Source organism: Colobus angolensis, unplaced genomic scaffold (assembly GCF_000951035.1).
Source record: "Colobus angolensis palliatus isolate OR3802 unplaced genomic scaffold, Cang.pa_1.0 Scaffold252, whole genome shotgun sequence".
Classification (NCBI taxonomy): Eukaryota; Metazoa; Chordata; class Mammalia; order Primates; family Cercopithecidae; genus Colobus; species Colobus angolensis.
The window spans coordinates 1,333,965-1,358,685 of record NW_012115733.1 but is presented as its reverse complement, the minus strand read 5'-3'; the positions used below and the strand labels follow the sequence as shown (position 1 = coordinate 1,358,685).

The 24,721-nt window shown below is 42.3% G+C and overlaps 1 protein-coding gene and 1 pseudogene across 1 annotated transcript in view; one reads left to right on the top strand and one right to left on the bottom strand.

Moving 5' to 3' along the window:
- The first annotated feature begins 220 nt into the window (after positions 1-220).
- Positions 221-2,670, top strand: LOC105515033 (annotated as a pseudogene).
- A 7,248-nt stretch (positions 2,671-9,918) lies between these two features.
- Positions 9,919-24,721, bottom strand: part of DGKK (diacylglycerol kinase, kappa) — a 105,066-nt gene continuing 90,263 nt past the window's right edge. The window contains exons 19-28 of the mRNA XM_011946639.1: positions 21,435-21,531; positions 21,081-21,188; positions 20,042-20,155; positions 19,562-19,696; positions 18,225-18,385; positions 17,492-17,633; positions 16,424-16,510; positions 13,152-13,262; positions 11,836-11,963; positions 9,919-10,369 (exon numbers count right to left, since the gene is read on the bottom strand). Coding sequence (XP_011802029.1) covers positions 10,294-10,369; positions 11,836-11,963; positions 13,152-13,262; positions 16,424-16,510; positions 17,492-17,633; positions 18,225-18,385; positions 19,562-19,696; positions 20,042-20,155; positions 21,081-21,188; positions 21,435-21,531 — 1,159 coding nt within the window. The 3' untranslated portion in view covers positions 9,919-10,293. The remainder of the gene's footprint in view (positions 10,370-11,835; positions 11,964-13,151; positions 13,263-16,423; positions 16,511-17,491; positions 17,634-18,224; positions 18,386-19,561; positions 19,697-20,041; positions 20,156-21,080; positions 21,189-21,434; positions 21,532-24,721) is intronic.

Below are 24,721 nucleotides of genomic sequence, written 5' to 3'. Positions count from 1 at the left end.
GTCACACAGTTGCCTCAAACTGAACATGTCCAAAAGTGAATTTTTTCTTTCTGCTAACATGGTTCTATCTTTTATATTCTGTATCTCGATCACCATCCACTTAGTCACCCAAACCAGACACTCAGGAGTTCATCTGGGCTCTCTTTTCCCTCCCTAATAATCTCTTATTCAATCATACTGATTTTTTACCTTCAATTCCTAACTTAAAGGCTGACCACTCATGTCGTAGACTTCCATGTTTCAATTATGGCCTTATAAGAGGGTGCCATCATTAAGTCTTGCTGATTTTACCTCCCAAATATTTCTTGGATTGGCATTCTCATCACAGAGAATCTCTCCTACTGCTACCCAGGTTTGAGATCTCATTCTACTGCCTGGATTACTGTGGTAGTTTCCTACGTGATCTCCCTATCTTCAATCTTGTTCCTTTTAAATTCACCTTCCATACAAGCACCAGAAAGATTTATTTAAAATTCAATTTTAGGATTACAGTTCTGGGTAAGATATTTAAGCATCTGTTACCCTTTGTTTCCCACTGAACACTATCATAAAATCCAGAAAGAATGCATGGCACAGCTATTTGAGAATTCTGAAAAGTAAATAGCAGCAAGCAGACTGGAGAACACCAGAATGTGAAGAAGCAACAAACTCATGGAGAGTTTCCCACATTGTTTTCTCTGGCAACTTAATCCAGTCAGAAACGTTGAAGGGAGCACTATGGTACAGACAGAAAGCTCCAGAAGAAACTTTCTAGTTCTGGCTTGAGAAGTGAGAGAAGGAATTCCTAAAGCTTGAGGTTGGGGAGGTGGAAATCCCCATCTTTTTATTTCTCTCTTCCTTCACATCCCAACCCTCAGGCAATCATACAGCATCAGCAACAATGATAGCAATGGGAGCCTTCGAAAACCAATACTCTCAGGGAATGGACCCATGATCTTTATTTGAGGTAGAGATGGGCCCCAAGAGAGCAAAACACATTCTGTTGATTTTTTTCTCTTTCTGTTCTCCCAGTGATTATCTCCAGACGTGGCACAATTGCAGACATGAACAGTTTCTGACTAGTGGGCTGAAATGGAAGTACTAGGAACTGGGGAGTACTGGGGAGAATGTGGAGAAGTAGGAGCTTGGGAAAGTAACCCCATAAAGTTTTTTTAATGTGCTCTTTGGTGTGTATCCTCAACCTGTACGTGTGTTGATCTAGATCCTAATTAGCATACTAAAGAATTTGAGAACTGAGCTGACAGACACCCATCTGGGTTCCAGACTGACCATTTCATGACATACACAGCAGACAGATCCAGATAGCACTGCAAAGGCTTAGAAAACTGAGGTTGAACTCTCAGCCCACGGAAGGCAGATGGAAACCTGTGTCCTGAACCTAATCAAATTGATTGCAAAAGCAAACATACATTTTCCATAAAATTTAAACCAGACCTACAATTTTATAATGTCCATCCAGGATATACTCCAGAATTACTAGGCATACGAAGAACCATTGACATCTCAACTTGCATGGCAAAAGACAACAGCCAAGGACAAAAAGATATAGGTGTTGGAATTATCCAACAAAGACTTTAAGTCTGCTACCATAAAAACTCAAATGAACAATTACAAACACTTTTGGAACAAATGTTAAAATATAAATGTTAACCCCTTTCTGCCTGTGGACACCGCCGAAGAAGCATCGTTAAAGTCTCTCTTCTCCCTGCCATCGTGTCTAAGTCAGAGTCTCCTAAAGAGCCCGAACAGCTGAGGAAGCTCTTCATTGGAGGGTTGAGCTTTGAAACAACCGATGAGAGCCTGAGGAGCCATTTTGAGCAATGGGGAACGCTCACGGACTGTGTGGTAATGAGAGATCCAAACACCAAGCGCTCCAGGGGCTGGGGTTTGTCACATACGCCACTGTGGAGGAGGTGGATGCAGCTATGAATGCAAGGCCACACAAGGTGGACGGAAGAGTTGTGGAACCAAAGAGAACTGTCTCAAGATTCTCAAAGACCAGGTGCCCACTTAACTGTGAAAAAGATATTTGTTGGTGGCAGTAAAGAAGATACTGAAGAACATCACTTAAGAGATTATTTTGAACAGTATGGGAAAATTGAAGTGATTGAAATCATGACTGACTGAGGCAGTGGCAAGAAAAGGGGCTTTGCCTTTATAATCTTTGACGACCATGACTCCGTGGATAAGATTGTCATTCAGAAATACCATACTGTGAATGGCCACAACTGTGAAGTTAGGAAAGCCCTGTCAAAGCAAGAGATGGCTAGTGCTTCATCCAGCCAAAGAGGTCGAAGTGGTTCTGGAAACTTTGGTGGTGGTTGTGGAGGTGGTTTCGGTGGGAATGACAACTTCGATCATGGAGGAAACTTCAGTGGTCGTGGTGGCTTTGGTGGCAGCCGTGGTGGTGGTGGATATGGTGGCAGTGGGGATGGCTATAATGGATTTGGTAATGATGGAAGCAATTTTGGAGGTGGTGGAAGCTACAATGATTTTGGCAATTACAACAATCAGTCTTCAAATTTTGGACCCATGAAGGGAGGAGATTTTGGAGGCAGAAGCTCTGGCCCCTATGGCGGTGGAGGCCAATACTTTGCAAAACCACGAAATCAAGGTGGCTATGGCGGTTCCAGCAGCAGCAGTAGCTATGGCAGTGGCAGAAGATTTTAATTAGGAAGCAAAGCTTAGCAGGAGAGGAGAGCCAGAGAAGTGACAGGGAAGCTACAGGTTACAACAGATTTGTGAACTCAGCCAAGCCCAGTGGTGGCAGGGCCTAGCTGCTACAAAGAAGACATGTTTTAGACAAATACTCATGTGTATGGGCAAAAAACTCGAGGACTGTATTTATGACTAATTGTATAACAGATTATTTTAGTTTCTGTTCTGTGGAAAGTGTAAAGCATTCCAACAAAGAGTTTTAATGTAGATTTTTTTTTTTTTTTGCACCCATGCTGTTGATTGCTAAATGTAATAGTCGGATCATGATGCTGAATAAATGTCTTTTTTTTAATGTGCTGTGTAAAGTTAGTCTACTCTGAAGCCATCTTGGTAAATTTCCCCGACAGTGTGAAGTTAGAATTCCTTCAGGGTGATGCCAAGGTTCTATTTGGAATTTATATACAACCTGCTTGGGTGGAGAAGCCATTGTCTTCGGAAACCTTGGTGTAGTTGAACTGATAGTTACTGTTGTGACCTGAAGTTCACCATTAAAAGGGATTACCCAAGCAAAATCATGGAATTATTGGTTATAAAAGTGATTGTTGGCACATCCTATGCAATATATCTAAATTGAATAATGGTACCAGATAAAATTATAGATGGGAATGAAGCTTGTGTATCATCCATTATCATGTGTAATCAATAAACAATTTAATTCTCTTGAAAAAAATATATAAAAATGTTAAGCTATAGAGTCTCATCAAATAGGAATTAGAAGAGCCAAATGGACATTTTAGGATTGAAAAATACAGTAACTGAAATTTAAGAACTCACTGGGTGGACTCAACAGAAGAGAGGGGACAAAGGAAAGAGTAAAGTTGAAGGTAGATAAATAGAAATTATGCAATGTGACAGAAAAAAGATTGCAAAAAAATGAACAGTGCCTCAGGGACTTATAGGACAATAACAAAAGGTCTATCAGTCATGCTATTAGAGCCCTAGTAGGAGAGGAGAAAGAGAACAGTGCAGAAAAAATATTTGAAAAAACAATGGCTGAAAAGTTCTCAAGTTTGGTTAAAGACACCAACCTGTAGGTTTAAGAAAACAAGTGAGCCTCAAGCAGGATAAATAGATAAATCATAGTCAAACTGCTGAAAAAGACTAAGAAAAACAGAGAAATGATGCATTATGTACTGCATAGGGGAACAACAATTTGAATGACTATAGATTTATCATCAGAAACTCTGTAGACCAGAAGGAAAAAACAAAATTTTTCAAGTGTTGAAAGAATGATCAATCCAGAATTCAGTATCTAGCAAAATATAACTTTCAGGAATGAAGGTAAAACTTAAAACATAATTTCAGATGAAGGAAAACTAAGAAAATTCATAGCAAGCATATCTGCTGTAAAATAATTGCTAAAGAAATTTATTCATATAGAAATGAAATGGACATAGAAAGCAGAATGATAGATAGTGGAGACTCGTAAGGATGGGATGATGAAAAAATACTTGGGTACAATGTACGTTATTTGGTCGATGGATACACTAAAAGCCCCAACTTGACCACTGCACTATCTATGCTTGTAATAAAATTGCACTTGCACCCCATAAATTAATACAAATTAAAAAAAGAAATACCAGAAGGGAAATTGGAACATCCAGAATGAGGGAAGAGCAACAGAACTGGTGAATATCTGGCTAAATATAATAGACTACTCTTCTCTTAAGTTTTGTAAAACATATTTGTTGATTGAAAGCAAAAATTACATTTTGATGGGATTTTTGATGTATGTAAATGTAATATATAAGACAGTAATAGCATAAAGTGGAGAGAAAAAAGGGCTCAATATGCTGGCAGGGTTTTTACATTGCAATTGAAGTGGTAAAATGTTGATTTTAAGTAGACTGTGAAAAGTATATATTTTGTTATCCCTGGAGCAACTACTAAAAAAATTATACAGAGAGATGTCAAAGCCACAATAGATAAATTAAAATGGAATGCCAAAAGTTCAAATAATCTAAAAAAAGCAGGAAAAGGGAAACAGAGAAGGAAAAAAACCAGATACCAAACAGAAAATTTTAAAATGGCAAACCCCAATCCGGTCTTATCAGTAATTACATTAAATGGTCTAAACATACAAATGAAAAACGTATTGTCAGGATGGATTAAAAAAGCATGACCCCATGCTACCTACAAAAACTCATGTCAAATATGATGATATAGGTAAGTTAAAAGTAAAAGGCTGAAAACAAATGCCATTTGAAAACCAAAAGAAGGCTGGAGTGTCTATATTAACATCAGACAAACTTGACTTCACTGCAAAGTGTCAGGAATAAAGAATGATGTTATATATTGATAGTGTCAATTCACCAAGAAGGCGGCAATCCTAAATGTGTCGTAATAACAGTTTCAAAATACTAGAAGCAAAAACTGATAGAATTGAAACAAGAAATGAACAAATCCATAATTATAGTTTCAGTAATTGATGGAAGCTAGCAGACAGAAAATCAGAAAGGATATTGAAGAAATGAACACCATTAGACAACTGAATCCAACTGATGTTTATAGAACACTTCACCAAACAAACGGCAGAATACACATTCTTCTCAAGTGCACATGGGACATTCTCCAAGATAGACCATATCCTAGGTCATAAAACAAGTTTTAACCAATTAAAAACAATAGAAAACACAGAGTATGTTCTTTGGCCACAATGGAATTAAATTAGAAATCAATAACAGATGAATAATAGTAAAATCTCCAAACACTTGGAAATAACATACCTTTAATCCATGGGTCAAAGAAACGAAACCACCCAAAGGACCTCCAGTGGATGAATGGATAAACTGGTGGATCCATGTAATTGAATTCTATTCAGCAATTAAAAGGAACAAACTGTTGATTCACATGACATCTTGAAAGAATATGAAAGGCATTTCGCTGAATTAAAGAAGTCTGTCTCAAAAAGTTATATATTCTATGACATTCTTGAAAGCCCAAAACCATAGTGATATAAAATTGATCAGTGGTTAGAAATAGGGTTAAGGTGTGATTATAAAGAAATAATATAAAGGAGATTTCTGGGGCAGTGGAAACTGTTCTGTATCCTGATAGTGGTGGTGGTTACATGAATGTCTACATGTGTTAAAATTCATGGAACTCTACACCAAAAGAAAAGGGCAATTGTATGATCATTTGAAAAATAGACTTAAAATTTAATTCTGATGGTGCTTCACTAGCCTACAGGGTGCAGTACAGACTTCTTAATGTGGCTTACAGGGCCCACCCTGATGGTAGCGCCTCAACAACAAAGCTGTTTCCCCTCATAAAGCCTAAAAATGTAGTTTTTATGGGGGTAGACTGAAATGTGGTCCCGAAGGTCACAGATGTTTTGTCTCTAAGGAAGACACTTTTCAGTTTGGAAAGTCAAGGATTTAGAAGACTCAAGTTCTCACTCCAGTGTAGCATGTTGTGGAATCCTGGCCTAGTACAGCCTCAGTTCCCTACCTATTAAACATGACTAAGAACTGGCTCCCCTGGGGTCACTATTAGTGTGACAGAAATTAAACTGTATTTAATGCTGAGCCCAGCTGATTTTGCGTTTGAACAGAATATGCCTTCCCACCTCAAACCCCTCTGGAGAGGAGAGGAGTATGTGATGTATGCATTGGGGGGAATAGATTGTATTGTCAGATTTCAAGGTGCCTTATGCATTTTTTTAACAGTCTGGGCTACACTCTATCCCACTTTGCCTCCCCAGTAACTAATGCATTCCACTGAGATTTGTATCCTGCAGAGAATTAGCTCCTGGAACAATTACAGTGGCATGTATTTCCCCACAGGATCATCCAGAGTTGCAGCTAAGTTTTAGAATTCTTCTTGGCAACCCCTTTAGTATCATGATCATCCCTGATGGAGATTCTTGGTTTGCGCTGCTGCTGTCCTCCCTCACCTGCCATCATGACCCGCATGTGGCTTGTTTAGAGCTTGGATGACCACCCAAGCCTACCTGCCACCCATTTCCACCACCATCCAACTCCCCTTATGCTGAGGTAAATGATGAGGCACTGGCACTGATTATGTTTATCCATTTATTAAAATATTTCAAGAAGCAATACTTTATTAACTTTGAGGACTGGTGTTCCATTTGGCGGGGGGAGAGGAATAGGCACACTTTATGGACCTTTTTTTTTTCCTGTTACCCTGTAACTACCCCAGCTTCCTCCCCCAACCAGCCCCTGGCCCTGCTGCTTATTTGCAGGGGCCTCTGAGGAAATAAAAAGCACAGAGCAGAAAACAACAATGGATTACAGATTAGCTGACAAATAGACAAATGCAATTCCATAAACTATATACCCAAGCAAGGTCTCATATAGGATGGAATGGTGCTAATGGGTTTGGTTGCTTTGGTATTATTTTCCACCTCTTGTGAAACAAAAATTCTTCCATTTGTGTCCTGAGGGAAGATGACGTTGACCCTGACTGTTTCTTCTGGCCCAGTTTTATTAAGGTAAAAACTCTCTTTCTTATTCTTACCCTGCCCTTATGGACACAGCACAGGGCCTTTCTGGAGAACGGGACCTATAACTGTTTACCTCCTATAGTAATGACACCAGAAGCAGTTGGTGGCAGTTCAAATATATTGGCCTTTACTTCCCCACTATCCTTCTGGTCAGGAATTGCCTACCCAATCAATTCATCAGAAAGTGCTACCAAAGATACAACCAAACCCTAGAGCTTTGGGTCTTAATGATGTCTAACATAATTGAGATGGATATTTGGTGTTTGGTCCCACCACCCAAGCAATTGTATTAATTACTGCAAGCAGTTAACAAAGTCCTTAAAGGAGCTCACACTCCCAGGGCTAAGACAACTCCCTTGAGAGAGGGATCACTTCTTGCTTTGTTTCCAAGTGAGCATATGCAATAACAGGTGCTTGGCAAGCTATCTTCCTTTTTGGGAAACTACTGGTAACTTAGCAATTTAGGAGGTAACTGAGGGATTGAGCAAGCCACACCTGCTCCTGGGCCTTGTCATCTATCAACTCTGCTTCACGAGCTGACTCTAGCCCCAAATACATTTCATTCAATATCATTCTGACTCAGAGTGGGAGGACAGGGTGGGTGAAAGGGAATCCACATGGTACAACAGAGCAACAGCAGCATCACTGTGCACAAAGACCTAACTACTGCAGCAAAGTAAGCACAAGAGATGGAGTCTTACTACAGTTTACTATCATCAGTGATAAAAATAATTACAAGACACTGCCTTGCTTAGTTACTGCCAAGATAAAGCTACCTTCTCCCAGGACTTCCTTCTGTTGTCCTAAATTTTGCTCGTTTGGAAATTTTCCCCTTTGGCAAAAGCTCTTCTGAAGAAAATGCAACTTGGTTCCCACTCTGTGAGTGTGTGTGCAGGTGTTAACACATGCAGCCATGGAGGAGCCAAGTCGGGCTACAATGGTGAGTTTGCTGATTTCATCTAATACCTCCTCCTGGGAAGAAAGACTAATAACAGAGAAAGCCAAAGACACAGCAACAGCACACTCACTACTCAAATATGTACAATAAGCTAACACATTCTGATGCTTAAATAAGTTTTAAATGTTTTCTGTCATCTTTTTCCATTGACTTTCTTCTCTAGTTGTAGAGCTAGGACTTAGTTTGGCACAGCAATCAGACATCTGGGGACTATCCCCTTGTTAATATTTTTCTCCTCACCTCTGCGGAGGTGGAGCACAGGTGACTGGTTTAAGTGGGTTAGGCTGGTGGAGTTCTAGAGTTGAGAACCAGTGCTTGGAATCTGGATTGTGCACCTCAATGAACCAGCCGTTGGACTGAATCAGGTAATTGAGCACACTAAGTTTGAGAAGTAGGGAGAGGCCAGTTTTCTCTTGATAAGTGAGAAGGGACACTTAACTAAAGGTATGAGTCAAGGGTGGGGTGAAGATGCAAGGCTGACCAGAGAGAACCTCTTTGGGCATTGGGGTTTGATTAGATTTGCCTGACTGGGAGAAGGCTTTTTGAAAAATGTGAATTAGGATTTGGAGCGATTTAGGAATAGTTTGTTTTCATGAGAAATTTGCAAGAACCACAGGAAAGCGGAGGCTTCTAGCCTTCATTTCTCCAGGCCCATATTTTTTCTGATCACTTCAATGCCCCTCTGTACTCAAGGGGAAAGGGCAAGATGGGAGATTTGAAGGTGACTTGAGGACTGACCCAACAGCCTGTCCAGAAGATGAGGCCAAGATGGAGCTTGTGGGGAAGGGCCTAGGCTGTGACTTAATTGTCAGGCAGTCCCTAGTTCAGGCATCTAAGTCACAGAGCTCAAGGCCTGGTTGCTCCATACAGTCTTTTTATTGGGGAAGGGCACAGTTGCTGATGAAGAGTCTAGGACAAATAGAGCAAAAAAAGGCAGCATGCCAGCTTAAACCCCTTCTTTAGGGCATTGGTGTTTTTGTTCCCCTTTCCATGGCCTGGCTCGGAATTTTAAGGGGGCATCAGAATCAGCTGGGCCATAGATCTCAGCCGCCTCTAAGACGCTGAAAATGCACCAAAAGATTTAGAAGTTCCACCAAGAAATAGGGCAGTTGGTAGAGGTGTATTTGTTATGTAGAGTAAGGGGGAGTGGGAAGGGATTCCTGGATTAGCACAATAAATTATAGGGTCACTTAGAGGTCGAGTTGTATTTTCAGTTCTTAAAAATATATGTGTGTGTGTATATATATATATATATATATATATATACATCTTTATGTCTCTATACATAATCTATACTGCAGCACAGCGGCAAAACATTTAGTTAAAAATTCCAGCAAGAATGCAGGCAAACACTCCATGGAGGCATGCAGGCTAGGATCAAGGCAGCAGGAGGGGAGCCTGTATGGTTGCCATGAAGGGTGAGTTCCAACCAATGAGCCCACCCAGCCACCAGAGCACCACCTGGACATATGCAGACATAGAAGCACACATGGAAAAACACAAAGGGTTTGCAGAGAGAGAGAGAGAGAGAGAGAGAGAGAGAGAGAGAGAGGTTACCACGTCTACAAGAAGAGATTTCACATGGTCATCTTAACAGGAAAGTGGACAAGCCCCCAGGATCTAGTTCTCATTTTAATGAGCCAGCTAGAAGAGATCTGAAGGTGCAAGTTGCAGTTAGCAGGGATTCGGAGAGACACACAACCAAGCCTGGCTGTCCTGCCTCCCCCTTCTCTTCATCTCCCTGGGAGTCTGTGTGTCTTTTCATTCATTCCTTAGGATTGATAGTTTCTCTGCTGGTCAGAGAAAACCATTCCAAAACTCCCTGAAGAGGTGAACTCCCTTGAATCCTTTATAGATCCCAGGCCATTCATGAAGCGCTTATCCCAATAAATATTATAGTTCCTCAAGATGCACAAAGAGAAGGAGAACTGAACAAGACAACTCAGAACAAGAACCTGTGGCCAATGAGGAAATGTAAACCTCTAAGGCGACCAGATTAAGTCCAGGAAAATGCACTAGTGAAAAGAATTGGAGGGTCTTTCTTGGTGGTGCTCATGTTTGTTCTGAAGTGATTTAGTCTAGCCTGTATTGAGGTTTTGAGAGTTTTTTAAGTAGAATTCTCAATGTTGTGAGTTCTTCCAGCTTTCAAGGGCTACAGCTGAGATCTTGATGGTGTTAGAGGATCATCGCCCTTTGCTTCATCTTCACAATGTCTGCGGTGCCACAGACTTCCTTCAGAGGAAAAAAAATGGTATAGAAATAATGAGGTTAGCACACTGCCAGATGCCTAAGTATATGGACCCAAAAGAGAGCAAAAAGTCTGTTAGAAGATTGACTGGTTTGTTCCCATTTTACTAACCATCTCTGAATCATCAGAGAAAACCAGCTAAAACCATGTGAGCTAAAGACAAATGGGATGAATTTTCAGAACCTGATAATCTATGGAACTGATATCGACTCCATCAGAGTCTTTAGAAACATTTGCAAACACCATGGTCTCCCAATTGACAGACTCTTAAGGAATCAACCAGTTGGACCATACCTGAGAAAATACAGCTTGATTCAAGAGATTCTCTTGGCATTCATGCAAACTCTTAGTTCCTGGAAAACAAACTGCTATCCTCTGTCCCTTTCTTTTTTTCTTTTCTTTTTTCTTTCTTTCCTTCTTTCTTTTGTTTCTCTCCCCTTCTTTCTCCTTCCTTCCTTTCCTTCTCCTTCCTTCCTTTCTTTATTCTTTCTCTCTTATTCTCCTTCCTTCCTTCCTTCCTTCCTTTCTTCCTTCCTTCCTTCCTTCCTTCCCTCCTTCCTTCCTTCCTTCTTTCCTCCCTCCCTCCTTCCCTCCTTCCTCTTTCTTTCGAGATGAGGTCTCACTTTGTTGCCCAGGCTGAAGAGTAGCGGCACGATGACAGCTCACTGCAACCTCAGCCTCCCAGGCTCAAGCAATCCTCCCACCTCAGCCTCCCAAGTAGCTAGGACTACAAATGCACACCACCATGCCCTATTATTTTTTTAATTTTTGTAGAGATGGGGTCCCACCATGTTGCCCAGGCTGATCTTGAACTCCTGGGCTCAAACGGTCGGCCTGCCTCGGCCTTCCAAAGTGTTGGGATTACAGGCGTGAGCCTGTTCCTTTTTTTCCATGTCCACTATTACTACATCTCTCAAGCTTCTGGGTTGTCTAGGACCAAAATTTAGGAGGGGCTACCATGGACATCAGAATTGGCACAACTGAAAACTCTAAGAGAACCTTCTTTTGAATCCCACTGATATGTCAATAGTCCTTAAGGCCAATTCTGAAGAAAGAAGAAATGGAACCAAAATTCAAACAATAAAACATACAGATATGTTGCTTTTCTACCACTTACTATAACAGGAACAAAAGTGTTTCGATAGGTCACAGAACCTGTTCCTGACTCTTAAGAGTGAATCAGGCAGAAAAATCACCACCCGTTAGTATTTTTGTTTTCTGTATATGTCATGGAGACCACACAGGTTCTTCCCTTACCAGTGTCCATATCACTTACTCTCACCTTGTCCAAGATATGGCTTGGTATCACTTACTGCTGACTCCCAGATGGCCTCCCCCTTCATCATCACTATTCCCACAAACATTTCTAATGGGGGCTTTAAGTTCCTGGGAGGTAGCCAGGCTGTTGGGGGAAGTCTTCATGACCCCTCTGCCTGTAGGGGAGACTTACCAACAAAACTCTGGACACTCTGGCCTGATTTAGGCTTGTGTTCCTCTTCTAGCTTTTTCTTTCCCAATCTGGGGAACTTAATTTTCAGCCTGAGGCTTCTACTGTCAGTGTCCGAAGATTTTTCCTGAGAAACCACAAGAGGAAGGTCAAAATGTTAGTTGCCTAATATTCAAAGATAATTGCTAGTGTCCTGGAAAAGTGGTAAACAAGAATGGCTGCAGAGAACAGGGAGATCTGCTCTCTATCCAGGTATGAGAAACACCCCCATCACTGGTCGCATGCCCTGGGAAAGCAATTGATCCGTACTAAGAGGCTACTTGATGCCAGGTGCCTTGCTAGCACTAATAAATGCTCTCATACAACTCTCAAAGCAACCTTGCAAAGTGGTTATTAACATCCCTGTATCAGAGATGAGGAAGCAAAAGCTTGGAGAGGTTAAATAGTTCACCTGAGCTCATGTGGCTAGGGATTAGAAGGATGAGATTGCTAGTGCCACTGCTAGCTCACATGGAATCTCTGCATGAATTAGCAAAAAACACCTCTTCCTTCAGGCATATAGTTTGGTGAGCCCTTACTTGCCCTTGGCCAAATACCTTCTTATAGGGAAGACCCTTGCCTGCCAGCCCAGCTGCTTCCCTGTCTGGAATGCAAAGAGGGTTCTCTAAACATAACTCTTAATTATGAATGTGGGCTCTCTGCTGTGCAGATCATGCAGGCTCCGTAATTCCAGCTCAGGCCTGCTAAAGTGTGCTTGTTTTACTACTGGTCTCAGTAAATTACAATTTTGAGATTAACTTTGTTGCCAGAAAACCCAGAGTGGGAGGGATGGAAAGCAGCAGGGAGAGGTAATATTTGGAAGATTTAACCACCAGTATGGTCTGGGCACCAACCATTTAGAACAGGTATTGGCTGTGAACAACTGGCATGGCCATACTGGTATGAACTAGATGAAGTTCAGTCCTGACAGCAGGTGCTGAGCAGGGAAGGGGAATTTGCAGCCAGGAAAACAACACACGAAAAAATCTATCTTGCTTATTCTTTCTTGATCATCTCTTGTTACAGAATGAGTCTTCTTTCTGGTTATTTTTCCACCGTTGCCTAATTTTTCTACATGTTTTCTGCCTTACCCTATCTATTTATGATGAAGAGATTAGGGGGAGGTGGGCAGGGAGGATGCTCCAGTAACCTTCATTTGAAAGCCAGCACTGGACACCCTGTACTACAGTCACCATGTCCTGGCCCACACTGGAAGGGAGGGCACTAAGGAAGAATCCCTCTTTCCCTTTATTTCCCAATTTCCAAGATTACGCACCTCTGGAACAAAGATTGGATTCATCCAGTCAATCTCAGATAGTTTTTTGAACTCCTTATTCATGGCATCCAGGGCGCTTTGTAGTGCAGTCTCATCCTCAGCACTTCTCAGCTGGTACAGACAGGAAAAAGAGTGAGTGTCCAATGCCTAGCACTTTTGTAGACTTTTACACTCTCCCCCACTCCCAGTCCCTGCTAGTGACCAAGAGACCACAAGGTGCCAACTTGCATCCCTTTGGCCCATAGCCAGCTCTTTTCTTTCTCAGCAGGAATATCCAGAAAACAACCAAATGATGGGGCTCTCCTTGGGGCGGGGCATGCTTTCAGTTTTGCAAGCAGAGAGGCCTTTTGATTAGTATCAATTAACACTGAGCTTCACCCCTACAGTTTAGGGTCCAGGACAAGGGTCCTACTGTTGACCTGAAGTCCCTGGAGACATCCCAGTGTTCCCCTAAGTAAAAGCTACCTAGTTTTGAGCATATACTGTGTGCCAAGCACTGTACATACATAATTTTGTCCCATCTTCCTGGTAGCCTTACAATACCTTACAAGGTACTATTGTTCTCATTCCACGGGTGAGAAAACAGATTCCAAGAAGTCTGGTGCTCAAGATCACACAGCTAGACAGAATCCAGGTCTGTTTAACTATATAACCTACCCTCTATACAACACTGTCTTAGCAAAGTCATGTGGGGAGGCCAGATGCTGAGGGAATCTTTATTACATGCTTACTGTAATTTAAAGGTTGTTTTGTGAAGCAAGGAGAGAGCTACAGAGAGGCTGGCTCAACTTTCTCCTCCTGGAAAAGAGGGTCTGTCTCCCTTGGCCATGCTTTAGCCCCCAACTATCACTCTTACTAATTAAGAAATGAGTTCTAGATGGCTTGTCCCACAGGTTTAGGAAGCAAATTTAAGTGCTCCCTAGTAACCCCCAGCGCCCACAAGATGAACTCTGTACAGTCCATGAAAGACTTTTGGGACCATCTTCGACTCAGAAGAATCAAGTTCTAGAACATCAACACAGGTAAGATAGTTCACATTCCAGTAAGTAGTGAGCTGGGAGAACAGATGGGCACAGATATCTCCAGCCCTCATATGCTTACAGCCCATCTAACCTGGCCTCACCTCTACTCCCCGGTATGCACTTTACTTTCAATCTAGCACTTATGTGGCTTTTTGCTGTGCACGGGCCACTTGCTGCTCCAGCCATAAGTCAAGCCTTGCTGGCTGTCACAAATGGGTGGCATGTGAATGAGAGGAGTACAGGGTAGGAGGTTATGGTCAGTCACGATGGGATACTGAGGGAGGAACAAGTCAGTGCAGACAAATAATGTTTTTTTGCTTTTCAACTAGTAACTTAAGAAAACAATTTCCAAGATTATGCACCTCTGGAACAAAGATTGCCCTAGATGGATGGGACATGTGTGTGCCAAGTAAGGGAAGTGGGAATTACTGGGAGGGATTCACTTCGTCATCAATTTACTTCCCTTTGCTAACTCTGAGCTCCTTACTGCCCTCCTTCTTCAAGGGGAGGAATAACACCCAAATGAAACAAGCTGTATCTCCATCTCACCTCTAGGACAGCCTTTCTGGAGATACATGGTCATTCTTAGCTGCTGCCTGCTTCTTGGCCACATTTGGATGTGTGTATGTGTATGTGTGTTGAAGTTCTCACCGGGCCCTATGAGGTGGGAGACTTCTCGAGTGCGGTATATGCTCAAGTTGCATTTTTGGTTGGTATGAACCAATTTTCAGGTCATGAGTCTCAGGAAAGTCTGAATGGTGACAAGAGACTAAACTCACCCATTTCCTGCTGCCCAAATGGGCAAGGCCATTGAGCTCTGCCTATATATAGAAGGTACTTCTGTTGATGTTGTCCGAGGCTGAAAGACTAGCTTGGGGCTCAGATGTTGGGACAGCCTGACCTGATTGCCTTAGCCACTCTGCCTCCTGTGCAGTGTGCCAATTAGATGAGCAAATGAAAAGAGGAAATAGATGCACTTCTTGCAATATCAACTCAGAAGCCCCTCTTCAAATAAACCTTAATTAGATGAGAGGCAAGCACAGCACCTGCCTCAGGGCCTTACCAGCCAACCCTAAAGTGGGATGATCATAATTAGTCACCTCATCAGAGCACACTCACCAAGTATGCCTACGGGTTTTGCATTCTGAGAAACATGCAACTAGCCTTGTAGTTCAGAAATGGAGCCTCAGTCTGTTCTCCCTGGCAGTAATAAAATGTACCATCTATGAAGCTGCTAGTATGTGCTAGTCGCTGATAGGTACTAATATACAACACCCTGGAGAGGTAGGGATTGTAATTCCTATCTTGTAGATATGGAAACTAGGACCCAGAGAGGTGAAGTCACACAGCTAGTGTTATGGGTTGAATTGTGTCCCTCCAGGAATGATACGTTGAAAACCTAATCCCCAGTACATCAGAATGTGACCTTGTTCGGAAATAGGGTCATTGCAGATGCAATAAGTTGTTGAGATCATATTGGATGGGGTAGGCCCCAATCCAATGTGACCATGTCCTTATAAGAAGATGGCCTTGTGAAGACAGAGAAACACAGAGAGAGCATCATGTGAAGATAGAGGATTGAAGTGATGCATCTACAATCCAAGGAATACCAAAGCTTGCCAGAAAACCACTGGAAGCTAGAAAGAGGCAAAGGACCCCTTACAGGTTTTAGAGAGAGGATGGCCCTGCTGACACCTTGATTTTGGACTTCTTAGCTTCCAGAATTGTGAGAAATGCATTTCTGTTGTTTGAGGACATCTAGTTCTTGATACTTTGTTATGGCAGCCTTAGGAAACTAATATATTAATAGCTAGTAAGTGGCAGATTTGAGATTTGAACCCAGGAATCTCCCAATTTTCCCACTATTCCACACCACCTTCTCATAGGGTGAAAGAGGCATATAGAAACTTGGGAGGCACAGAGCAGTTCAAAAGAGCTCACCTTTTTCTACTGAAGTTGTATCAAGTACAATAACACTCTACTTTTTATTAGCCTGGTCTGAACCCACAAGACATTTACCAAAGGAGAGGTTGAGGCTTTCTCTCAAGAGTATGGTAGTCCCTATGGATTAGCATAACCCATGAAGTCATACAATCAACAACAATCCTAGGTGACACAGTAGGGAATTCCAGGCAAGCACCTGGTCAAAATGCTCCCACGGGTCTCCAGTGCCCTTGGACCAAGCACAAGACCATGATCATGTTCAGATAGAATACTTTGCCCTCCCATGCTCCAACCCCCTGCACTCACCAGCTTTTCATCCAGGAAAGCTGTGGTGTCATCGTAGAGCCCTTTAAGACTAAATGTAACATCTACAGCATCATTTCTGCTTAGAGTCTGAGAGGAGAAGAACGGAAAAGGAGAGAAAAAGACAAAGACAGGGGAGTTGTTGGTTAGTAAGCATGCAGCTGGCTTCTCCTGGCTTCTCCGTGGTAATGTAGAAGCAGGCTAGTAGGATGTGGCTATAGGTGAAAAAGCAATATTCAAAATATAGCACAACTAGTACAGCATGAGCACCAACCAATCAGAACCAGTGCCAGTTGACAACTGCTGGTACAGTAGTTGTGTAGTACTATGTGAAGTGGCAGAGCATGGCTTGGCTTTGGCATCACTGATTGATTGCAGTGGGTATAGGAAAATAGGAAATATGCAAACCAGAGGGTAAATTTAAGGCCACTTGTTGTCCCTAGGCCAAAACAATCATTCCAGGGCAGGTGGAATTAGGGCCTACCATCTCTCTTCTTGCAACTTCAGGACTTGAGTTGCAGGCCTCCTCCAACTGTAATCAGGCCCTGACACAATTATATCTTTTGCCTAGCACTAAAGTTACTTTTTAAAAAGCATCAGTTAACAATTCTGGCAGTGGACAAAGCCATGGGGTGACACATTTAACATTAAGTGTCCTGCCTAATATGGACCTTTCCCTCAAGAGGAAAACCAAGGCACCCGGAAGTTCTAGTTCCAAAAACAGGTATCCCCTTATCAGATTATACGGAGATCTACTTGGGATAAGGAAGGCCCAAGTACAAGTTTCTTGTCATTCATTGTCCATTTCTCCCTTGAGGCTGGTGGGATGGATGGCAATCAGGGAAGAGGGCTAGCTCTCAGGCAGATGAAATCTGCTGTGGTTTTCCCTCAGCAGCCACCTTGGACCTGTAACAAGTCAAGGAATGCCTGCCTTCCCGTCCACTCTATCCATCAGTTTCCTGCCATATTTGCCCAGTTTCTCCATCCAGCCTCTGGCTCCGCTTCTTTCCCTTTCATCCTATTTCCTATCTGGTTTGACGTCTTTCCTTAATTCACTCCTTTTCCACTTACTTCAATGGCAATACAGGAAGCTGCGCCCATCTCATTGCCACTGTCTTGGCCATAAAATATATCATTCAGGATGTTAGCGCTGGCATTCACAGAATCCATGAGGACAGACACATGCTGGTGGACCTTGCTCAGGTCATTAAGTCTGTAATAAAGCAAGGACAAATAGATGAGCCGGGATTTCTGAAGGACTTCTGGCCTAGGGCGCTGGTGAGGGTTTGGGTAAGGGTAGAAGTAAAAGCCCTGGGTACCTGACTTGGACTCATGACTCCCTTCTGTTATTTCTGCTCTTCTGTAGGTAGCCACCTATGCTAGCAAATGTTTCTACTCTTCTCTAGGTATTTACCTTTACCCATCCTTGTCTCACCTGAATTTAGATACTGGGAACTTGGAGAAGGTAGAAGGCTAGAATAGAGGAGGGCAGCCGACTCTAGGAACTCCAAGGCCCTCCTAATATTTAAGGGCAAGGGTAAACAGTCTTAGTTCTGTTGGGTTTGGAGCAGCATCAAAAGATCCAAATTCATCCCTGGTCTAATGAGAGATGTCTAAACTGGCTTATTGCTGAGCACAAAGAATATTTCCTGCTTGGATTGTGAGGGTCCCACTCAATTTTTAGAGCTCTAAGCTAAATTCCTCTCTGAGGCCAGGCTCCCTAGTAGCCAATAGACACAAACTGGCTTCTTCTCCCTATGCCTTCTTGGGATTCTCAACCCTGTATCTAGGCCAGTCCACTTACTTGCTGATGAGGTTTTCTGCAAGCCGAGCTAAGTGCTGCATCTGGGCATATTCCTCATCAGAGAGGCTCTCTTGAGAGTCCTGGGAGTCCAGTTGGGGTTGAGGGACAGCTTGAATTTCAGTATGCTTGTACTCCCACATTTTCATTGAGTTCTCAAAGTCCTGGAGATGAATACAGTGGCATATCCTAATGATTGCTGTAGCTACTAGGGCACATGACAGATCTGTCTGTGAGCCGGAAATTTGTGGGCAATGGGTATGTGGGTGCAGTGGGTAAAGGGGAAGGAGGGTCCCCTGTCCATTCCCCCTGTCATACCCATCTATATACCTATACAAGTATCCATCATTTTATTCCATCTCTTCTGGACTATGCCCTTTTAGTTTTTGTTGTTCTGAGTATGCTGGGTTTTGGGACACCAGGCTTGGATCAGACACATGTCTGCTTCCTAGAAGCTCCCATATGAAGGCATCATGACTGACAAGAGAGTGGAGCACCTTTCCTGCTCCCTTCTTTGCCAAATGTAGGCAATATGTGGTGATGCAGTTTAGAGCCAGACATATTTAATTGAATTTTGAATCGTGTTTCTGTCATTTACTAGTTGTGTGACCATTAGCAAATTATTTAACCTCTCTGGTTCTCATTTTCCTCATCTGTAAAATACGAGTAAGTGTATCCACCTCATAGGATTGTGGAGAGAACCTACGTGAGAGAAACGTAAAGTGCCTAGCACAGAATAGGCAGTTTATAAACTAGACTTCTCTTCCCTTCTCTATTGCTGTTTCTATGGACTTTTCACAGGTTACAGTGCAAGATAATCTCCAAGCATTGAATATGTGATCAATAATAGCTCCTTTAAAAGCTTTAGAAAGTTTAGCTGAAGTGGATGACATTTATGAATGCAGCATTTTAAGGAACCTTAGAGACACCTAAAGACCATATTCAATGCAGAATCTGTTGCTGAAGGAGATTTTTCCATAATCATCTGATGCCTTTAGCTCTCTTTGCAGTGGAGAGAGGAGGATAACCTTGTCCAAAACCAGAGGAGGAAGCTCCTTGTCTCACTCTCTTGGACAGTGTGTGCAAATGTCAGTATATATCAGAATGTCTTGAGGAGCTTGTTGGTAAATTTGGGTTCCTGGAAACTATGCACCCCTATGTGGTTCAGTGGGTCTGGTGTGGGGCCCAAGAATGCATTTATAACCAGCATCTCAAGTGACTCTGATGCCAGAGGCACACAGACCTCCCTTTGAGGAATTCTGCTTGAGTGGAAATATTCAGTACTCAAGTGACTATGGATGAGGCAGTATAGGAGCCCAAGACAAGTTTTTCCCTCTTACCCGATCTCTTGTCAGCATCTGAGCAGCATTCTTGTATCTAATCTTGATAAGGCCTGGTCTCTGAATCCAGGCCTCCCCATCCACCTGCACTGGGATACCTTCTTCACCATCAATGGTTATCATCACCTCATGGCACTGCCAGAGAAAATGAGGAAGAATGGGAGATAAAAATGAGGCAACTGCTCTAACTCTATCTGATAATCTCATAGTTATGGCCTTGAATGTGTATCTGAAGCAGGACTGGAAAGGATGTGAATCAGATCATCCCAGGAAGAAACGCCTGTTTCTTATGGGCTTTTTGCTCCATTGGCTTCTGCCACCTCTACTTCCAACCTCAGTCAGCACATTAGTGCCCACCAGATAACCTGCTCACTCCACCCTGGCATTCTTATACCCAGTTAATTCCCGGGACTATCCCATATCCTGGGTAGCAGCCAAAAAACTCAGTGCCTTCCTGGTGCCCACCCAGCTCCTGCCTACCTGGGCAATGCGATGATGATGCAGGTTGACGATACGGGACATTGCCATCTGCACAGAGCCAAAGATTGCCACCACCTCCAGCTTCCCATCATCGATTGCAGGAGCCTCATATTCCTGAAGAGGAAGAACTGTGTCACATCTCCCACCCTTGAGAAATCCCACCCTGTCTATAACAAGAAGGCATGTTTAAAGGCTCCTGGTGAGAATTTTTCTAGCTCATGAAGAGAGGAAACACTTCATTATTAAAAGGGAAAAAGATGAGGTCAGGAAGCCAATCTGGGAAAAGGGTACTGAACTCTTAGCCAGTTCCCTCCTCGTCCAATCCAGCATCATAAACCCCCAAGGCCAGTCTTATTGGCCTTATGACCTTCTTGGGTAAACTCAGAGTAAAGCGGTCGTGGTCAGCTTCCCAGGAGATTTTACTGACAGAATTCCTTGGAGAAAAGAGCATAGCCTTGCCCGGGTGCAGTGGCTCACACCTGTAATCCCAGTACTTTGGGAGGCCGAGGCGGGTGGATCACCTGAGGCCAAAAGTTCATGGTCGACCAGCCTGGCCACCATGGTGAAACCCTGTCTCTACTAAAAATACAAAAGTTAGCTGGGCATGGTGGCTGGTGCCTGTAATGCCAGCTACTTGGGAGGCTGAGGCAGGAGAATCACTTGAACCTGGGAGGTGGAGGTTGCAATGAGCTGAGATCATGCCACTCCAGCCTGGATGACAGAGCGAGGCCCCGTCTCAAAAAAAAAAAAAAAAAAGCATAGTCTAGATAGCATTTAAAGGATCTGTCAGACCTGAGGAATGGAAAATCCAAAGCTCAGGCAACACCTAAGAGTTGACCTTATCCTGAGGTCTTCAGTTGAATTTTCTGCTCTTGGATGGTAATTGCCTAAAAAACTGATCATACAGCTGCTGCTAATAAAGGTTCTCAGCCTCTTCTCCCATTGTCCATTTTTCACTTCAGTTAGCACAATGCTTCCTTCTGAGAGACCTTAGTGGAATCATGCCTTTCTCCCTCCCAATTCCTTGTTCCATACTAACCGTGGTTGCTGTGTTGCTTCCCCAGAAGTTGATACCTCCGGCATAGCTGGTAATGTTGAGCACTACGATGCCTTGCAGGTTTGGCAAGGAGATGGTTTCTCCATCACACTGAAAGAAAAGAGTAGCTCTCATTAGCTGGATCTTTAGATAGCAACATGAAGGAGCATTTACAGAGATGGGGAAAGGGCTCTGTCTTTTCTTCCATTACATGGAAATCTATCTTTATGCCTTCCTCCCATGAGCTGTGAGGATCACAGAGTTAAAGCTCAGGAAGAACCAGCATATAGGGTATTCCCAAGGCCGTGAGATTTCCTTTCTCCATACCCAGGAAAGACTACCCGCTTTTCCACTAACCTCCAAATGCACTCGTTCTTCCAGTTTCCTGTAAGAGCGCTGCAAAAGTTCCTTGGTTCCCAGAAGGCCATACCACATCTTGTTCTTAAGGCGGCCACTACAGGGAGGTAAGCATTAAGAAAGCAGAGGGTGAATGATATATAGATAAAAGGTGGAGAAAGACAGGAAGGAAAACTATCTTATTTCTCAAATACCTTCTTAGAGAGAGGAGTCATGCTAAATGGTAACTGGACAGCAGTTAATGTAGCTGGTATCCCATGCAAACACAGAAATGTGTTCCTGGGCCCCTTTGAAGCCTCAGTATCCTATCAACAGATAAATTTTCCATTTCTCCTTGCTACCAATATTGGTCCAGACTTGGAAGAAACAGGCTATATTCAGACATCAATGCTCATAAAAAGCTATGAGCATAGCTGGCTGGTACACACCAGCTACCCTAGTTGTGCTACTCCAGGAGATTTCAGCTGCTTGGAAACAATTTCATTTGAAACATGTGACTCTTAGAGTGCAATGTTTTTGAAGTAGCAACTTTTCTGGCAAAGTGAAGTACTTTTCCAAACACCAGATCCATATACCAAATGCTTAATTCAATGCCATGGAACAGATCTAAGCCTAGTAGGGAGATGTTAGAGGAAGAGCCAGTGGAGAAAAATAGGAGACAGGAAAGGATATCAGGTGACTTCAGGTGGAGGTAGGGAGGACAGGGTCTTGCTGACTGTGGGATCTCTGATAGAAATAGGTGGGGTGCTTACGATCACTAGAAAGGCTGGATATAGTTTACTTTGAGTTTGTAAAGTAGAGCCACAGAAATGAGCCGTCATCACATGGAATGAGTTTTGAAATGTCAGAAGGCTAGCACAAAATTACTGAGACACTGTTTAAACCATTCGTTCTCTGGGCACTTTGATATTCTCATCTACAAAAATAGGAGTTTAGGTATATGAAAATGCACAATACCTAGAACAAACCAACTCTGAAAAAAAGAATAAAGTCGGGGACTTTCATCTCCCAATTTCAAAAATTACTGTAAAGCTACAGTTACCAAGATAGAGTGGTACTTGCAGAGGATAGACACATAAATAAATAGAACAGAAGTGAGAGTCTAAAAATAAACCCTTGCATTTGTGGTCAATTGATTTTTGACAAAGGTGCCAACACGATTCATTGGGGAAAGGAAAGCTGTTTTAAAACAAGGTGCTAGGAATGTAAAAGAACAGAAATTATAACAAACTGTCTCTCAGACCACAGTGCAATCAAACTAGAACTCAGGATTAAGAAACTCACTCAAAACCACTCAACTAAATGGAAATTGAACAACCTGCTCCTGAATGACTACTGGGTACATAACGAAATGAAGGCAGAAATAAAGATGTTCTTTGAAACCAATGAGAACAAAGATACAATATACCAGAATCTCTGGGACACATTTAAAGCAGTGTGTAGAGGGAAATTTATAGCACTAAATGCCCACAAGAGAAAGCAGGAAAGATCTAAAATTGACACCCTAGCATCACAATTAAAAGAACTGGAGAAGCAAAAGCAAACACATTCAAAAGCTAGCAGAAGGCAAGAAATAACTAAGATCAGAGCAGAACTGAAGGAGATAGAGACACAAAAAACCCTTCAAAAAATCAATGAATCCAGGAGCTGGTTTTTTGAAAAGATCAACAAAATTGATAGACTGCTAGCAAGACTAATAAAGAAGAAAAGAGAGAAGAATCAAAAGATGCAATACAAAATGATAAAGGGGATATCACCACCGATCCCACAGAAATACAAACTACCATCAGAGAATACTATAAACACCTCTGTGCAAATAAGCTAGAAAATCTAGAAGAAATGGATAAATTCCTGGACACATACACCCTCCCAAGACTAAACCAGGAAGAAGTTAAATCCCTGAATAGACCAATAACAGGCTCTGAAATTGAGGCAATAATTAATAGCCTACCAAGCAAAAAAAGTCCAGGACCAGACAGATTCACAGCCAAATTCTATCAGAGGTACAAGGAAGAGCTGGTACCATTCCTTCTGAAATTATTCCAATCAATAGAAAAAGAGGAAATCCTCCCTAACTCATTTTATGAGGCCAGCATCATCCTGATACCAAAGCCTGGCAGAGACACAACATAAAAAGACAATTTTAGACCAATATCCCTGATGAACATCGATGCAAAAATCCTCTATAAAATACTGGCAAACCGAATCCAGCAGCACAACAAAAAGCTTATCCACCATGATCAAGTGGGCTTCATCCTTGGGATGCAAGGCTGGTTCAACATATGCAAACCAATAAATGTAATCCAGCATATAAACAGAACCAAAGACAAAAACCACATGATTATCTCAATAGATGCAGAAAAGGCCTTTGACAACATTCAACAGACCTTCATGCTAAAAACTCTCAATAAATTCAGTATTCATGGGACACATCTCAAAATAATAAGAGCTATTTATGACAAACCCACAGCCAATATCATACTGAATGCACAAAAACTGGAAGCATTCCCTTTGACAACTGGCACAAGACAGGGATGCCCTCTCTCACCACTCCTATTCAACATAGTCCTGGAATTTCTGGCCAGGGCAATCAAGCAGGAGAAAGAAATAAAGGGTATTCAATTAGGAAAAGAGGAAGTCAAATTGTCCCTGTTTGCAGATGACATGATTGTATATTTAGAAAACCCCATCGTCTCAGCCCCAAATCTCCTTAAGCAGATAAAAAACTTCAGCAAATTCTCAGGATACAAAATCAACGTGCAGAAATCACAGGCATTCTTATACACCAAAAACAGACAAACAGAGAGCCAAATCATGAGTGAACTCCCATTCACAACTGCTTCAAAGAGAATAAAACACCTAGGAATCTAACTTACAAGGGATGTAAGGACCTCTTCAAGGAGAACTACAAACCACTGCTCAACAAAATAAAAGAGGACACAAACAAATGGAAGAACATTCCATGCTCATGGATAGGAAGAATCAATATCATGAAAATGACCATACTGCCCAAGGTAATTTATAGATTCAATGCCATCCCCATCAAGCTACCAATGAGTTTCTTCACAGAATTGGAAAAACTACCTTAAAGTTCATATGGAACCAAAAAAGAGCCCACATTGCCAAGACAATCCTAAGCCAAAAGAACAAAGCTGGAGGCATCACACTACCTGACTTAAAACTATACTACAAGGCCACAGTAACCAAAACAGCATGGTACTGGTACCAAAACAGAGATATAGACTAATGGAACAGAACAGAGCCCTCAGAAATAATACCACACATCT